At 34.5% G+C, this 18082-nt stretch overlaps 1 protein-coding gene across 9 annotated transcripts in view; it reads left to right on the top strand.

The window, feature by feature from the left end:
• The window catches only part of GRIK2 (glutamate ionotropic receptor kainate type subunit 2), a 731316-nt gene that overhangs the window by 335243 nt on the left and 377991 nt on the right, over nt 1–18082 (top strand). For all 9 annotated transcript variants that reach the window (XM_061427731.1, XM_061427738.1, XM_061427736.1 and 6 more), the window contains exons 4-6: nt 2732–2913; nt 10640–10693; nt 14666–14839. In XM_061427731.1, coding sequence (XP_061283715.1) covers nt 2732–2913; nt 10640–10693; nt 14666–14839 — 410 coding nt within the window. The remainder of the gene's footprint in view (nt 1–2731; nt 2914–10639; nt 10694–14665; nt 14840–18082) is intronic.

Here is an 18082-nt window from a genome sequence, read left to right as displayed (position 1 = left end):
ATTAATTTATATATTGATATAGGTTATATGGTTTTACCCTCTAGTAGAGAAGAGGAAAGCAAAACAAATCTCGGATATCTTGCATAAAGATTCACATATAGATTTTTTGAACTGAGATTCACACTCAACTCTCAGGGTATTCCTACTCTGATAGACTAAATATCCCAAATTTACATTTGACTCACTCAAAATCTTGTGAGATAAGTTAGCGAAGGGTAGCTTTCTTTTCTTTATTCACCTAATGTTGGTATTAGATCTGTCTGTGTTTATATAAATAATGAGAATAATAGAAATGTAGAACTAAGAATATTTTAGAAGTAATCCAATAAACATTTATTTGATGCATGAGGAATGAATTTTTTTTCTTTCTCTCTCTTATTCCTACACTCAGTTGTATTTATAGTTTTCTAACTCATTCTGCCTAGTTGGAAATCATTTTTAAATTATTTTATTGTCTTATGCTACTAGTTAATATAAAATACTTATATTCTATTAAATTGCTCTGCCAAAGTGGTTCAAAGGGTGGCTCTCAAAAGACACCAAAAATTGGATCTAACTTTGGAAATTGACCACACTCTTTGATAACCAAGAAAATCATCTGGAGCGATTATTAAAAATCCTCATGCATGAGTTGTATCCCCTGAAGATTCTGACTTTGTTATTTAGATTGTACTCAGCTTCACAGATTACTGTCATTCATTCCAAAGTTTGGAAGTCACTGCCTTAGAGCAAGTCTATTCTATTTATAAAAAGTTGTTAAACAATGTTACTCTGTGTGTGTGTGCTCAGTCGCTCAATTGTGTCTGATTCTTTTCGGCCCCATGGACCGTAGCCCACCAGGCTCTTCTGTCCATCGAATTTTCCAGGCAAGAATACTGGTGTGGGTTGTCATTTTCTATTCCAGAGGATCTTCCTGACCCAGGGATCAAACTCGTGTCTCTTGCATCTCTTGCACTGGCAAGTGGATTCTTTACCACTATCCCACCTGGGAAACCCAAAACAATATTACTATCCTTTAAATTTGTATTATAACTTAGTTGTGAAGTAACCTTATGTGCAAAGAAATGCATAGCATTTTATACACATTTTAGAGAATTTTATAAGTCCACTAATAAACACTAATACAATTAAGCATGTGTTATAAACTCAAATATTCGTTTTCACCTTTGTACAATTCAGTGTTAACACCTGTACTCGTTACATACATGATTCCCTACACTGAATTATATTATGTTCAGTGGGTACATTTGATGTCAATTAATTATATAGTATTTATTTTACTATTGTTAGTAAATACTTAAACTTGTAAAACAAGATAATTATATTGTGTAATTTATGCAAATATTATTTGCAGAATTTTAAATATCAAAATTCTAAACTAACTTACAATAAAGTAAATTTTATGGGACAATACTTTAAAATCAAAAGTTATTAGGTATATTTATGAATTTATATATTTTTTATCTTTCATGTCCTAAGGATGAAAATATTTAAAATTAGTCATATTAATTTTATTAACTATGTTGAAACATGTTAACATGTATATAGCATTGTATATCTAAGAGAATGTATTATTTAATTAAAAACTGAATGAAAAAATTCCAAAATTTAGATTTTATTCTTTATATCTCTTACATTATTTTAATATACAGTATATTTTTGTCATAATAGAAAGTGAAGTCTCTCAGGCATGTCTGACTCTTTGTGACCCCATGAACTGTAGCCTACCATGCTCCTGCATCCATGGGATTTTCCAGGCAAGAGTACTGGAGTGGGTTGCCATTTCCTTCTCCAGGGGATCTTCCCGACCCAGGGATGGAACCCGGGCCTCCCGCATTACATGCAGATGATTTACTGTCTGAGCCACCAGGGAAGTCATAATAAGATACTTTTTATTCCTGTTTCTAAACAAAGTTATACATATACACCAAATTACTAGACCACTACTTGTAAAAAAATAAAAAAGAAGCCATCGAAGTTTTTAATAACAGAGAATAACTGCATTAAGTATATCTACTAAAAAACAGTGTTTAATTAATTAGACAAAATAGAACAGTAGTCACTGACATAATAACCTGTAAGACATTCTCACAAAACAACTATTAATGTAAAATAAAGCCCTCTCTCTCTATATATATATATATATATGCAAATACATAAGAAATATATGGAAGATAATATTTTAAGCCATGAACCATGACAACCCACTGGGAGTAGAATTAGGGTACAAAGAGAGACCATTTTATTCTATAGTCTTTTGTGTATTTAAATTGTTTACATTTAACTAATAGTCATGTATGTCTTTCATTCTTTAAGATATACCCTAAGATTTTGTAATATTAACAAAAATATTAACAAAAATGGGGCTTCCCTGATGGCTCAGAGGGTAAAGAATCTGCAATGCAGGAGCATCAGGACAAGCAGGTTTGATCCTTGGATCAGGAAGATCCTTTGGAGGAGGAAATGACAACCCACTCCAGTATTCTTGCCTGGGAAATCTCATGGACAAAGGAGTCTGCAGAGTCCATAGGGTCACAAAGAGTCAGACATGACTGAGCACATGATGCATTAACAAAAACAACTGGCAATTAGGAATTCTGAAGCAGGAATTTCAGTGGCCACGTCATAAAATGTACATGGTCAAGAAAAGCATCACTGTAGTGTGTTTTGTGATTTCTGTGATCCACTGTGATTTTTCTCTAACATTCTTTTTTTTTTTTTTTCATTAAAGGTCTCATTCGCTTGCAGGAGCTCATCAAAGCTCCATCAAGATACAATCTTCGACTTAAGATCCGTCAACTACCTGCTGATACAAAGGATGCAAAACCCTTACTGAAAGAGATGAAAAGAGGCAAGGAATTCCATGTCATCTTTGACTGTAGCCATGAAATGGCAGCAGGCATTTTGAAACAGGTAACTGCTAAATTATTTAAGTTAATTTCTTTATTACATTTGAGTTTGAAGTATGTTTTTCGTTTGTTTGTTCTTGTCCACATTGCATGGCATTTGAAAATTCCCCAAACAGGGGTTGAACCTGTGCCACCTGAGGTGGAAGCACAGAGTCTTAACCCCTGGGCTGCCAGAGAAGTCCCCTGGTTTTTGATTTTTAAATGAAGTTGTTATTGTTACATGGTCAGTTTATAAAAAAGTCAGAGAAGTCACTTTGATATAAATTTTCTGATAAAAAAATCTGACAAATGCTTTTAAGTAATTGTCTTAAAGGAAAGTAATATAGATAGTGATGATCTTCAAAGCAGATTGAAATTCTGAGATTAGTTTCAAATGGCTAAAATACTGTTTGTTATTGTGAATATTGATTAAAGCAATAGATATTTCTATTTTGTGCTGAAATGAGGGAATAAACTTCAAAGCAAAAATAAGAGAAAAAACATTGTTCTTTACCTGACATGTATGCTATGCTGAGATGCCTTATGCATTTGATCTTATTTAATCATCATCATAATCAAAGGCTTATGTAAAAAGTGATTATATAATGATTATGCTGAAAATAATCAAATAATTATGTAAAAAAAAAAACAAACAAGTGATCTGTAAAGATGGTGACTAGTTCCACTTTACAGATGAAGAACCTAAGTCTCATAAAGGTTAAGTAACTTACTAATTCCATTAGCAAGTGTATAGCAGAGGGATTTATATTTCTCCTTAGTGATGTTAAGAACTATTCTTTCCAGAATAAAGCATTGCCTACCTAAAAAGATAATACTAAATCAACTAAAGGAAACAATTCATAGCAGTAAAAACCTCTTCCTATGACTTCAACACTATTCAAACCTTACAGTCCACCGAAAAATAGTTATTATTAGCTCATATATAAGGGGATTGATGTAGGGGGTTAAATCGCTAGTACTAAGCTGTACTATCTAGTAGAATCTGAATTTGAACACATGTCTTTGGACTTTGTTTTTAAGCTCTTTTATACATGGTGGCACCGGAAATAAGTCAACTGCCTTGATAAAATTTAGGATAGAATATCTCTACTAGAAGGTTATGCAGATTCAGATGTCAAATTATATCTCATAAAATATAACTACCAATAGTAAATGCCTGTTATAACATGGTTAGTTTATTAAGCAGATGTTTGTCCAATCTTCCAATAGGGATGTTGATTTCACTATAATAAAATATTTAATTGGATTTGGAAAATTGCTCTAGTGTTATATTTGAGTAATAAAGAATGTAAGCATGATTGTGGTTGTTTGGTTGGGATTTTTGGAATAAAATGATATAATAAAGTTAGCACTGGAATTTAGAGTTGGAATTTATTTTTCATTTAATAAAAAATCTTGATCATGTTCATAATACACAGACTTGGAAAGAATACCTTTTCTTTATGCCTGGAGTGGGTAGCACTGTACTATTTGTCAGTGACAGATAGTATGCTTTCTCTAGACTTCCAACAAGTATCTATGATGATCAATTGTCTTTTCTCTAGAGTAATTAACTCTGACTTATTTTGGTGTTTGAAAGGTGAGAATATCCATCACTTTTTAACAGAATTTCCATTCTTTCTTTTATTGATTTATCCATTATTTTATATTTGCTTTCTGATGTGTAACCTGCTATTTTGGAAAATGAAAACAAAATTAAAGTTGTATTCAAAATATATTAAACAGTAAAATTATGTAATTTTAACAAGATTAGTAGGTGAAAAATCAGAACAAAAGTAAAATGAGAATATGAAAGTTAAGTTGAAGTCAGAATAACACTTTCACATAGAAAGCATGCTTTTCGATTCTATAACACTGGCAGATCACATATGGTGAGGTTATTTTTAAAAACTTACCTTGTCCCAGAAAGCATTTGTCTCATATATGGATCTCAGTTAGTCCAGAAACCAATTCAAAAATAAAGTAAATAGCTTATTTTTTTGTAAATGTAGCAGTACATTTAATAGGACTTCACTTTATGACTTATGAAATTGTTCTGAGATTCCTCAACACTGGCTAATGATGAAACTCCAAAGAAATGGTTTAAGAGTTGAATAACAGGCATAAATGGAACTTTCAGCTTGTCTGGTTTACTCCAAGAACAAATATTAGGAATATCCATACAAAGAGATTTTTGTTTGTTTAATTTAAACTAATATAGCTCTTACTAAATTTGGAGCAACTTTGAATTTGAAGTTTTCCTGCCTTAAAGCTTTAAAAGTGAGTGAAGCCTGGGCCTGGCTAGATTTCCTCTGAGGAAGATTCAGGGCACTCATTGTTATACATGCGTTAATAGCAAGAGATTCCAGTCTTCTCAGATTTGCCAAAGAGAATCCTCTATGGTAGGGCCAAGATGATGTGCAGTAAAATCTCAGGAGGACATTCTATCACAGAAAGAAATAGCAACCAAGAACTTTGAAGTCTATATCAGAGAATGTGAAATCAAATTTTTTAGCCTGGAAAATGTAAAAGCAGGAGCAAAGAAACTGCTGCAGCAGCAAGAAGTAAAATAAAATAAAATTTCAAGAAAGATGTATAAAGTCTACCACTGCAATTGTTAACCTTAAGCTATGTAACTCATGGGCTTCCCAGGTGACTTAGTGGGAAAGAATCTGCCTGCCAAGCAGGAGACATGGGTTCTATCCCTGGGTCAGGAAGACCCCTGGAAAAGGAAATGGCAACCCATTCTAGTATACTTGCCTGGGAAATCCCACAGACAGAGGAAGCCTGGAGGGCCACAGTCCATAAGGTCACAAAGAGTCGGACATGGTTGAGCAACTAAACAATGATGACACTAATGTCCAGATATAACGTGAAGGATAAACTGGCTGCAAATTGTGTGCCTGAATAACTGTGTGTGTTAATTTGTCATATGATATTGTTAACACTACATCAGTTAAATGTTGGGGAATTCTAACAACATTTTTATTTTGGAAAAGTTAATCTGTGGTGTTTCTTTCCAAGAGGGTGACATGGCACAAACAATTTTCTATTGTGGTCTCTCTTATTTATCCATAAGAAGAAGATGATTTTATTCTTTTTCATGAGATCTGAAGTGTGCATATAGTTCATTCAAATATAGTACTAACAAGACCTAAAGGCTTTAAATAAAAGAAGATAGAGTGCAAGTTCTTTTTAAATTCCCATTGGAAATTACTAGCTCACCTTCCGAGAGAGTATCCCAGTTGTTCACTTTTGTTCATGTTATAGCTAAACTTCTCTACTTAGATCTCAGTTCAAAGTCCGTAACTGACTCTTGTTTTCAGTATCAAAGACTTAAGGGAGATTAATGAAAGGCACACACAGTCCTCAGTTATGCCTTACAGTTTTCTTCTCAAGAAGACGAGGAAGAAACCTCCAGCTGGTGCAGAACACTGTCTCCTTAACTGTATCCCACTCTCCTCCAAAACACAATTTCCAATATTGGCCTGAGATTCCCAGGTTTTCAAATTATCAAGGAGGAAACAGCCAAAATTTTAGAATGTATAGATTGTAAAATGAATCTATATCTTTGGGAATATAAAATATACTACTTTATAAAAGGCATAGATTACACCGCATATACCAGCTCCAGGAGTTAAAGACCTGGAGTTCATCTTTACATGCTCTCTCAATTTGTTGGCTAATTTATTCATTCTTATTATGTCTTAGTTTCTTCACCTGTAAAATAAGTATGATAATAGGAGCTACTTCATAGGTTTTTTAATGAAGCTTAAATTGATTAAAATATGCAGTGTGCTTAGAATAGTACCTAACACTTTTTAGGCATTATGTAACTGTTATTTATAGTTATACATCTGAATTGCTATTTCTTTCATATATCTCTCTATATATTTCTATGACTATTGAATTCATAAAGTAAAAAATATTGACATGGGTGATGCTGAGCTGTCACTGAGTAGTTCTGAAGTTGAGAAACTTTTACTGCATATCCATCAGGAACAATGAATACCTTCTACAAAGATAATCTTGTAAATTTTTATTTATAAACATTTTCTCTCATTTTGCTTAAATGCAAACTTTATCAGTGTTATTGGCTCATATAATTGTTTATTTTTGGCTCATATCAGATCAGATCAGATCAGTCGCTCAGTCGTGTCCGACTCTTTGGGACCCCATGAATCGCAGCACGCCAGGCCTCCCTGTCCATCACCAACTCCCTGAGTTCACTCAAACGCACGTCCATCAAGTCAGTGATGCCATCCAGCCATCTCATCCTCTGTCGTCCCCTTCTCCTCTTGCCCCCACCCTCCCAGCATCAGAGTCTTTTCCAGTGAGTCAACTCTTCGCATGAGGTGGCCAAAGGACTGGAGTTTCAGCTTTAGCATCATTCCTTCCAAAGAAATCCCAGGGCTGATCTCCTTCAGAATGGACTGGTTGGATCTCCTTGCAGTCCAAGAGACTCAAGAGTCTTCTCCAAAACCACAGTTCAAAAGCATCAAACTTCGGTGCTCAGCCTTCTTCACAGTCCAACTCTCACATCCATACATGACCACAGGAAAAATCATAGCCTTGACTAGACGAACCTTTGTTGGCAAAGTAATGTCTCTGCTTTTGAATATACTATCTAGGTTGATCATAACTTTCCTTCCAAGGAGTAAGTGTCTTTTAATTTCATGTCTGCAGTCACCATCTGCAGTGATTTTGGAGCCCCCCCCCCCCCACCCCCGCCGCAAAACAAAAAAGTCTGACACTGTTTCCACTGTTTCCCCATCTATTTCCCATGAAGTGATGGGACCGGATGCCATGATCTTCGTTTTCTGAATGTTCAGCTTTAAGCCCACTTTTTCACTCTCCACTTTCACTTTCATCAAGAGGCTTTTGAGTTCCTCTTCACTTTCTGCCATAAGGGTGGTGTCATCTGCATATCTGAGGTTATTGATATTTCTCCCAGCAATCTTGATTCCAGCTTGTGTTTCTTCCAGTCCAGCGTTTCTCATGATGTACTCTGCATATAAGTTAAATAAACAGGGTGACAATATACAGCCTTAACACTCCTTTACCTATTTGGAACCAGTCTGTTGTTCCATGTCCAGTTCTAACTGTTGCTTCCTGATCTGCATACAAATTTCTCAAGAGGCAGATCAGGTGGTCTGGTATTCCTCTCTCTTTTAGAATTTTCCACAGTTTATTGTGATCAATTCAGGAAACATTATTTGTTTCCTAAAGGCTGTACATCCAATTCAGCTGTGCTTGTGGAGGGTAGGGGAGGGTGTTCCCCACACCACAAACTCATTGTTCTACAATCCAACTCAATTTTGACATTATCTATCCAGAGATAGCATCAGCCTCCACAGGTTAAGGGCTTAGTTCTATTAACATAAGACCGTCTTTCTCCCCGCTCCCCCACCACCTCGGATGCCAACCACAGATCCAGGTTATCACCTATGCTTCTGACCCATTGGCTATAGATTGGACATTTCTAAAATCCCCTTCTTAGGTTTGTTTAGGAGAAGGCAATGGCACCCCACTCCAGTACTCTTGCCTAGAAAATCCCATGGATGGAGGAGCCTGGTAGGCTGCAGTCCATGGGGTCGCTAAGAGTCGGATATGACTGAGCGACTTCCCTTTCACTTTTCACTTTCATGCATTGGAGAAGGAAATGGCAACCCACTCCAGTGTTCTTGCCTGGAGAATCCCAGGGACGGGGGAGCCTGGTGGGCTTCCGTCTATGGGGTCGCACAGAGTCGGACACGACTGAAGCGAATTAGCAGCAGCAGCAGCAGGTTTGTTTAACTTGCTAGAGCAGCTCACAGGAACATTTTTCTTACCAGATTCCCAGTTTATTATGAAAGGATATAACTCAGTAACAAGCAGATAGAAAAGGTGCATAGGTCAAAATATGGGGAGAGGAAAAGGAGCTTCCATGCCACATCTGAAAAATCTACTCTCCTTGCATAGTCACATGTTCTTCAATTTGGAAGCTCTCCAGATCCTCTCCTTTAGGTTTTTATGAAGGCTTAAGTACACAGGCATTCCTGAGACTTCCCTGGTGGCTCAGACGGTAACGCGTCTGCCTATAGTGTGGGAGACCTGGGTTCGATCCCTGGGTCAGGAAATCCTCTGGAGAAGGAAATGGCAACCCACTCCAGTACTCTTGCGTGGAAAATCCCATGGATGGAGAGCAGTAGTAGGCTACAGTACATGGGGTCGCAAAGAGTCGGACACGACTGAGCGACTTCACTTCTTCAGTACATAGGCATGACTGATTGAATCATTGCCTTGAGGTGATTGAACTCTATCTCCAGCCCCTCTTCCCTTCCAAGAGTTAAGGGGGTAGAGGGGGACAGGACTGAAAGTTCCTACTTTCCTTTAACAAGGTTGCTTTCCTGACAATAAGCAACCCCCTCCTGCACCTGCAATCTTTAGGGGATTTCCCCAAATCACCTCTTTTCACATAAACTCAGTTGTGATTTAAATGTGCTTGTCAAAAATAACAAGGCATTCATTTCACTTTTATGGCTCTGAAGTAATTTCAGGAAATGAAGAAAAGAGACCAACTATAATAACAAAAGTTGTTCCCATTGCTTTTATCATTTGGGAAATTCCAAGAGTTTCTGGAGCTCTGTGCCAGAAGTGGGAATGAAGACTAAATACATATTTTCTTATTATAAATCACAATATCACACTTTCTAAGTTCCTTTCCTCTGCTAAATTCTTTGATGCCAACTTTCACTAACAAATGTTTCTCCCTTTTTAAAAAGTAGATTTTATATGTCCCCCAAAATTTTCAAAAAGCATCTATCTTTTCTTGACTGATAGATATTAATTTGTAGAAACACAAATTTTATTAGACCTAATTGGTTAATACGCACCTATGAACATGGAATGCAGAGGATGTAGCTAGGGCAGCCACTTAGTAAACCAATTTGAGTAGTTAGTTGTTTGTAGAAGAGTGTTAGATGCACCTGAGAATACTTGTTTACTAAGAGCTCTTCATTCAGCTCAAAAAGGCATCATTTTTCAACTATCATCACCAAATACTGTTCACTGATAAAACAGCTATTTCAAATGCATTCTCTATTTTCAGAGAGGAAATTGACGCTTATGACTGGAAGTTCTACTCCAGAAGCCCTTGTTTTAGGAATGATGGCCTAAAATTGACAAGGGCTGTAGAAGTGTGAAGTAAAATATAGTAAATTTCAATTGGTCTATTAATTAAAAGCAAAAAAACCCCACTTTATCTGTACAGTGGTGATTTACCTTTGTTTCATTAATACTAAGAAAATGTCTAAAATGCTAAAAAAAAAATTCTGTTGGTATTGTACTTTGAAACACTCTTTTCCTTACCGAGTAATACTTTTCAACAAAATAAAATGTGTTCCTTATTATGATATTTGTAGTAGGGACATTACAAACATAATGAACTAGGACGTGCTAATTTCAGGTTTTGTTTCAAATTTAATGCCTCTTTTAATATGTAAAGCTATAAGCCTTACAATTGCAAATATTCAAATAATAGCTTTTCTATCAAGAGAACTAGTTCAGAAATTCCTTCCTAACCACTAATCTTCTTTAACTATGGAAAAAAGACTTAATTTGACCCAATTTTAATGTAACCTGAATATTATACACTGATTCTTCATTATATATTAACTATTTTCTTCTCATTTGTCTTATTGACATAATGTATTTCATGTAATATGTACCTTCAATGTTAATATTTTAATATTTAATTTTTTACTTCTTAGGCATTAGCTATGGGAATGATGACAGAATACTACCATTATATCTTTACCACACTGGTAAGTAATTTTTGAAAAATATAAACATAATATTCTAAAGTTTCTTATAATGAATTTCAGGCTGAAAAATGGGTTTTGAGTGGGAAGAAGTAATATAATGGCAGCACTTTTATAGTTAGAATTTATTTTATTTTGATAAAACCCAAGAGGAATTATCATCACAGATAACTAATGATTCTTGGTGGGAAGCTGATGATTTTAAAATAATATAATTTCAGATATCAATTCAAAATAATGTGTCTTATTTTTATATTGCTTAGAAGACTTTCAGGACATCATGGATTTTAAGATTAGTTTGCTGAGAAATCAATGTTTTAGAAAAGCATAAATTCTTATGTTGTTAGCTCTATTGACTTAACAAAAATCACATTTATTTAAGCTGCTCCTTTAGTAGATTAAATTTCTACTTTGTTTTTGCATATGTTAAGTTGGATTTTTTAAGTATATATGAGCTAATTTGCACATAGCAAATTGAATATTACCTTTATCTTTTGTCTTTAATACTCACTACACAGTTTTTTCTTATTATGCATGCAAACCTGACTTTTGGTTTTTATCAAACCTACTTACTCTTAGCTCTATTTCTTACCAACACATTACCTGGTTTTCCATTCACTGTGAAACTGGTGTCTGTCTCTGTCCCTAGTTCTCTCCTGCCCGCCTCCCAGTACGAGAGTATTCCAAGTTTGGGCCTGTATCTTATTTTCTTTTATCTTCTTCAATTATTTTCTTCAAAAGTGGTATGTTTTTATAGATTTAATCATTACCTTTGTTCAGCTGAGATCTAAATGCCCATCTGTAACATTCCCGAATTGTTGTATATTGCTGCATTGCAGAGCATTCCTAATTGTTGTGGCTTTAATATAATTTCAAGTTATTTAAACCTTAATGCATTGTCCTCTCAATTGACTCATCTTCTGAATTCTCAAAACTTCTATTATCTTTGACTCCTGTATCCCCAACAAATTCTACTGATTTTTCCTCTGTAGTGTCTCTCAGTTCAGTTCAGTTCAGCCACTCGGTCATGTTAGACTCTTTGCTACCCCATGGGCTGCAGCATGCCAGGCTTAGGGTAATGTCACTAGTATGCATCTTCTTCTTGCAATCACCAATATCACCAATGCTCTTTCATTGTTAACTCAAAAGTTTTCCAGTTGATCTTCTTGCTTTTAGGAGTCTTAAATTTATCAGAACAAATTATTAAAATTTAGTTGATCACAGTAGCTTCTTATAAAAACAATTCTTCTCCAATAAAGATGCTTCACACAGTAGGTTGTATTTTACCGGTAAATACTAAGGTTAACTCTGCTGTATCTCTTTATTACTTCTTACCAGGTGGCTTTTTGCAGCCCATGGGAAACTTAGTCATGGGCTGATGGAGAATGAGTAGGAGCCTTCACTTGTCAGCAAATTATATTTCAATGCTTTGCAACTCAGTTATACCATAATCATAAGATTTTGGGAAATCAAAAGTATCTCTTAAAAAGGAAAAAAAAATGGGTAAAAAAAAACCTAGTATATATAGAACTCATTAGCTTATAATTGAAGGCCTTTTATAGTTTGAATCTAACCTAACTTCCCTACTTTCTTTTGTTGCTGTTCTCCTTTATGAATTCTCTTATGGACAAAAATGGTTTAGTCTCCTGAGTAACTTTTATATTTTCTAATTTTTGTGTCTCTATTGACATTTGGTCTCCTTTTGCCTATCAAAAGCATGGCCATTCTTTAATGGCAGCTCAGATCCCATCTGCTCTATGAAGCTGTTCCTGACTATAAAAATTGATTGAAAATCATTTGTCTTACTTCTGACTGCTTGCACTTGTGCTCTTTTGTCCCTTAGCATATATTGCATTGCTGTGTGTGTGTCTATATATATAGCCATACATATAGCCGTATATATAGCCAAAGAGAGAGAGACTCTCCTTGGCTAGACTGCAAACTTTGAATATTAAAAACCTGAAAGTTCCTTATTTTTTTCACAGCACACAGCAGAACTCAGGCTAGTGTCAGCTTCTCTTCAGTGAATTTAGTTCCTATATCTAGTCTAGGGCTTCCTTTGTGGCTCAGCTGGTAAAGAATCCACCCGCAATGTGGAAGACCAGGGTTGGGAAGATCCCCTGGAGAAGGGAAAGACTACCAACTGCAGTATTCTGGCCTGAAGACTTCTGTGGACTGTATAGTCTATGGGATTGCAAAGAGTCAGATACAACTGAGCAACTTTCACTTCACTTAACTTCATCTAGTCTGTACAGTTGTCTGGATCTAAGGCAAGCTATGCCCAGCCCAGGCCTGATGGCATTGATCTTGCCCTGCCTAATTCTCAGTGGTTCTCATTATTGATACTGTTGTCCTCAATATCTAAGGATGACTAATGCTAACTCAAAGAGGGCAGAAGTCCCACATCTTGAATGTTCTCCCAGTACATCTGACTGCCCTGACAGCTTTAACCTTCTATCTCCTGGGGAACCCAAAGGGCAGATCCAGAGCATTCACTGTATAGAGAGTGGAAAGGGCAACCACAATCTAAAGGGTTATTTGTAGGGCAGTTGCTGAGTAGAGTGGAACTATCAGAGTTCTCTAACCGATAAGCCCAGTTTTGGTGACTTTTTTCCCTCAGCTTTGATATAATAAGCTAGAAGCCATATATCATAACTTATTTCTTAAAAATAAAAGGCAAGGCAAATAACACAAAAATAACAATCATCAAAGAAGCAAGTTATGGAAATACACTTATAGTCAGTTCAGTTCAGTTAAGTCGCTCAGTCGTGTCCGACTCTTTGCAACCCCATGAACTGCAGCACACCAAGCCTCACTGTCCATCACAAACTCCCAGAGTCCACCCAAACCCATGTCCATTGAGTCGGTGATGCCATCCAACCATCTCATCCTCTGTCGTCCCTTTCTCCTCCTGCCCTCAATCTTTCCCAGCAGCAGGGTCTTTTCAAATGCATCAGGTGGCCAAAGTATTGGAGTTTCAGATTCAAAATCAGCCCTACCAATGAACACCCAGGACTGATCTCCTTTAGGATGGACTGGTTCGATCTCCTTGCAGTCCAAGGGATTCTCAAGAGTCTTCTCCAACACCACAGTTCAAAAGCCTCAATTCTTCGGCATTCAGCTTTCTTTATAGTCCAACTCACACATCTATACATGACCACAGGAAAACCATAGCCTTGACTAGACAGACCTTTGTTGACACAGTAATGTCTGCTTTTTAATATGCTATCTAGGTTGGTCATAACTTTCCTTCCAAGGAGTAGGCGTCTTTTAATTTCATGGCTGCAATCACCATCTGCAGTGATTTTGGACCCCAGAAAAATAAAGTCAGCCACTGTTTCCACTGTTTCCCCATCTATTTGCCATGAAGTGATGGGACCAGATGCCATGATCTTAGTTTTCTGAATGTTGAGCTTTAAGCCAACTTTTTCACTCTCCACTTTCACTTTCATCAAGAGGCTCTTTAGTTCTTCTTCACTTTCTGCCATAAGGGTGTTGTCATCTGCATATTTGAGGTCATTGACATTTCTCCTGGCAATCTTGATTCCAGCTTGTGCTTCCTCCAGCCCAGAGTTTCTCATGATGGTACTCTGCATACTTATAGTCAGTTAAATGCAAAACACAAATGCATAAAATTTAAGGGCAAGCTATCCCTAACATAGAGAAGAAAGCTTATGCAAACTTTACAGAAAGTTTGTAGAAAAGCCTATTGTTCCATTAATGGAATTGGAATAATATATATATATATGTACATGTTTAAGTAGAGTGTATATATATATATATATATATATATATGCACATTGACAAAACATGACAATAAGTGTATTTAAATCTTGGTGATTTGTGACATTAAACATCATTTGAAGCACTGTGGTGTTAACTATCCTAAGGGGAGCAAGAATATATGATTATTTCAATTATACTTGCTTATGAATATTTTCTCTTGATATTAACACAATGAAATTTTTCTTTTAGGACCTCTTTGCTCTTGATGTGGAACCCTATCGATACAGTGGTGTTAACATGACAGGGTTCAGAATATTAAATACAGAAAATACACAAGTCTCCTCCATCATTGAAAAGTGGTCCATGGAACGGTTGCAGGCACCTCCGAAACCCGATTCAGGTTTGCTGGATGGATTTATGACGGTATGAATACCCACTTTAAAGATAAGTTTGTGTAATTCAAAGTAATATTACATAAATTATGAATCCTCTGGATCCAAACTTTGGTTTAGTTATCAGTGTTAAAGGCATGCTATCAGAAACACAGTTGCAAATAATTCTATTAACAAAAATTATCTAAATCTATTTTACATGGTAATTTAGACTTTTATCCATGTATCTCAAAAAGCATTACAACTACTGTTAAAATACTACAATGTAAGGGATTTCTCTAGTTAGTTAGTGCCATATATAGGATAAATTAGAGACTTGAAAAGAAGATATTAACCTGAAAGTTATCCTCTAATCTTAACTACCAATATACAATTACTCTTCACCATGTTGATTTCTGATATCTGATGTCATATAAATGACAAAATTTTCCCCTGAACTTACTGTTTAAGTTTCCAGATTAACCAGTAATCACACTTGTTATTTTCAAGTCTTAGTTTTAAACCTAAAATCTACATTAATGCATAAACCATAAAAGAATAGATTCTTACATAACTTTAGTTGCTTATACCAGTTCTCCCAATGAAAATCTAATGCAATATAGGTACATAATTTCAAATTTTCTTATAGCTATGTTAAAAAGCATACACAAAAGATGAATTTCAATATTATTAATTTATTTTATTTAACCCATTATACCAAAAAATGTCATTGTTTATACAGTCAATATAAAATTATGAGTGAGATATTTTACATTCTTTTTTTTAACTAAGTCTTTGAAAGTTGGTTTGTACTTGGCACTTTATGTATTAGTTCTGACTAGTCACACTTCAGGTTTTCAATAGCCAAATGTAGCTACTGGCTATCTTATAGGACCAAGTAATTTTATACTGTACTATTTAACAAATTCTAAATGTCTGATAAATTCTCATTAATCTATTTTCTTTAGACAAAGTTACCGCTGTAATTTAGAAAATAGCTCAGTACTTTGGCAATATTTGTATTTCCTAGGTCATTAAAAAGTATCTTTCTAAATGGAAACTTTGTAAGCAGAAACATCCTCTATCCTGATGTGTGGAAAAGCCTTTTCTATTATAGTTGCAATGTTCCCATTAATTGTTTCAATGGGGCTTCAAAGTATGTTTTTAATGTTGTAGCAAAATAAGGGAAAATTTGTTATTTCTTTTCCCTTTGAAGAAGACTTAGTAATACAAACTGAGTTTCTTCACAGAGACTGTGAAAATAAATAAAATAAACTACTAGAATTTGAAAATGTCTTATATCCACATTAATTAAAAAAAAAAACAACTTATGAGGAGAATTCTACTCCTTTGTATAAAAATAGGTGATTGACTAGTTCTAGTATTTGGTTTTATCTTAAGTTATATTTGAGAGACTTTATTGGGAGGAAAATACATAACCTAAAAATGAAGGTATTTTTCCTCTGAAGTACATCCAGATTAAAAATAAAATACAAGTAAGAATTAATTACAAATATTATAGTTTATCCCCAGTTTTAAGATGGTGAATCAAACTTTTGGCACCTAATAGACAATGTTACTTTTAAAAATTAAAATATATACTACCTTTTATATTATTTTAATCATGTATATATTTTTCCATATATGCTTTCTAACTCCTTTTACCTTTCTTTAATTTCAAGATGGATTTTGTTATTCATTATTCAAAATGTTGTTGAATGGTTTTAGGTAAAGTATATTAATAAGTATCATGACAGTCTTAACACTTTCATACTTTAAGACTTCCACTGATGTGTCCAAGAATTAGTGTCCTTTTTTATATATATCAGAATCACAAAAATTATCCAGCCTTACTTTTGTACTCTGTATTTCTGTGTGATTCCTGTATGGTGCTACATGTCATCCCCTGAAAATTCAAATAACTTAAGTAGACTATTGAAAGAAGATAAATTCAAAGGAAGGTAAATTAATTTCTTGTCTAGAAAGGTAAGGGCTCTCAGAGAGAATTGATTTTCATAAAATGGATCAAAAAAACAAGAGTGTTAGGATGAATGCAGTTTGGGTTTTTTCTTTCTAGTCCATTCCTCAGTTCTGCCCTTCTTCTGTACTGACAAGTAATTTAGTGGGAATGGAAAAGTGATAGAACAAAAATGCATTGATGAGAAAATGATTAGCCTATTTATTGAAAATTCTGGGCATTGTATATAATCCATAGATATTGACATCTTCAGAAGAATTTTTAATGCCAACACTCTCTTCTTTGTTGTAGTCATGAAATAACTTTTCAAATAGATCTTAAATAAGGAAAAAAAAGAAAGTATAAGAGATAATTGCCTCTTTATTTATATATTTTTATTTGAGTTTCTGGAAAATATAAGTTTCATCAGAAGGCTTAAAGGAGAACATTTTTTAAATGAATGACTGAAGATAAATTTCCCTATGTGAGCATTTTCTGGAAATTTTTTACCTAAAAATGTCTGCCAGCTATTTATGTTTTTATATTTATAAATAGAGCATGGAACACAAAGTATTTTGGAAATAAACATAAAATTTGCTATCAAAATAAAGACCTTTTAAAATGGATGCAGACTGATGACTTTTTTTTTTTGCAATTTTCCTTTTGGAAAATTGACATTATCTTTTAAAATATTTTCATTATATAGTATTGTATAATATAAAAGATTATATGTAAGATATTTTATTATATGAAACTAATTAATTATAAATAGTGCAGGCTTATTAAAAAAAAAACAGTATGAGATCTGTATAAAAATGTTGGTATATTTATACCTTGTATGAGTATTCTCTTTCTTTTCCATTTAAGTTTATATTGTAAGCATTGTCCTAGTTATTAAAGGAAAAGAAATTAATAAGCTATTTGCTCTGTGAACAGAGTAAGGAAATTAAGAGGATTCTAGTTAGAAAAGAGAAGAATTATAGCCTAGCATTGTAAAGTTGGCAACATTCCCTTTAGTCAGTTCATGAGAGCTCAGTGTTTATATATCCCTTGTTCTTTTTTTTCCCCCTATGGTCCCATTAAGAAATAGATTATCAGCAAAATCCCTAGAGTTGGAGCAAGACCTATTATTATCAGTATCATAGTCATTTGTCACTATGTAAGATCACAGTGCTTAGACTTTCACTTTCTTTATATTTGAGCTATAAAAAGGAACAATGAATGAGATTCATAAGAATTTTTCTGGTTGACTTAGCACCTTAATTGACCCCTGGGCTAAGTGTTTATCTGCTAAGTGACTTGAATACAAGACTATTTCTCCCATAGTTGTAGTTCCTT

This window comes from Bos javanicus, chromosome 9 (genome assembly GCF_032452875.1).
Source record: "Bos javanicus breed banteng chromosome 9, ARS-OSU_banteng_1.0, whole genome shotgun sequence".
NCBI lineage: Eukaryota > Metazoa > Chordata > Mammalia > Artiodactyla > Bovidae > Bos > Bos javanicus.
This window is presented reverse-complemented; position numbering and strand designations above follow the sequence as displayed.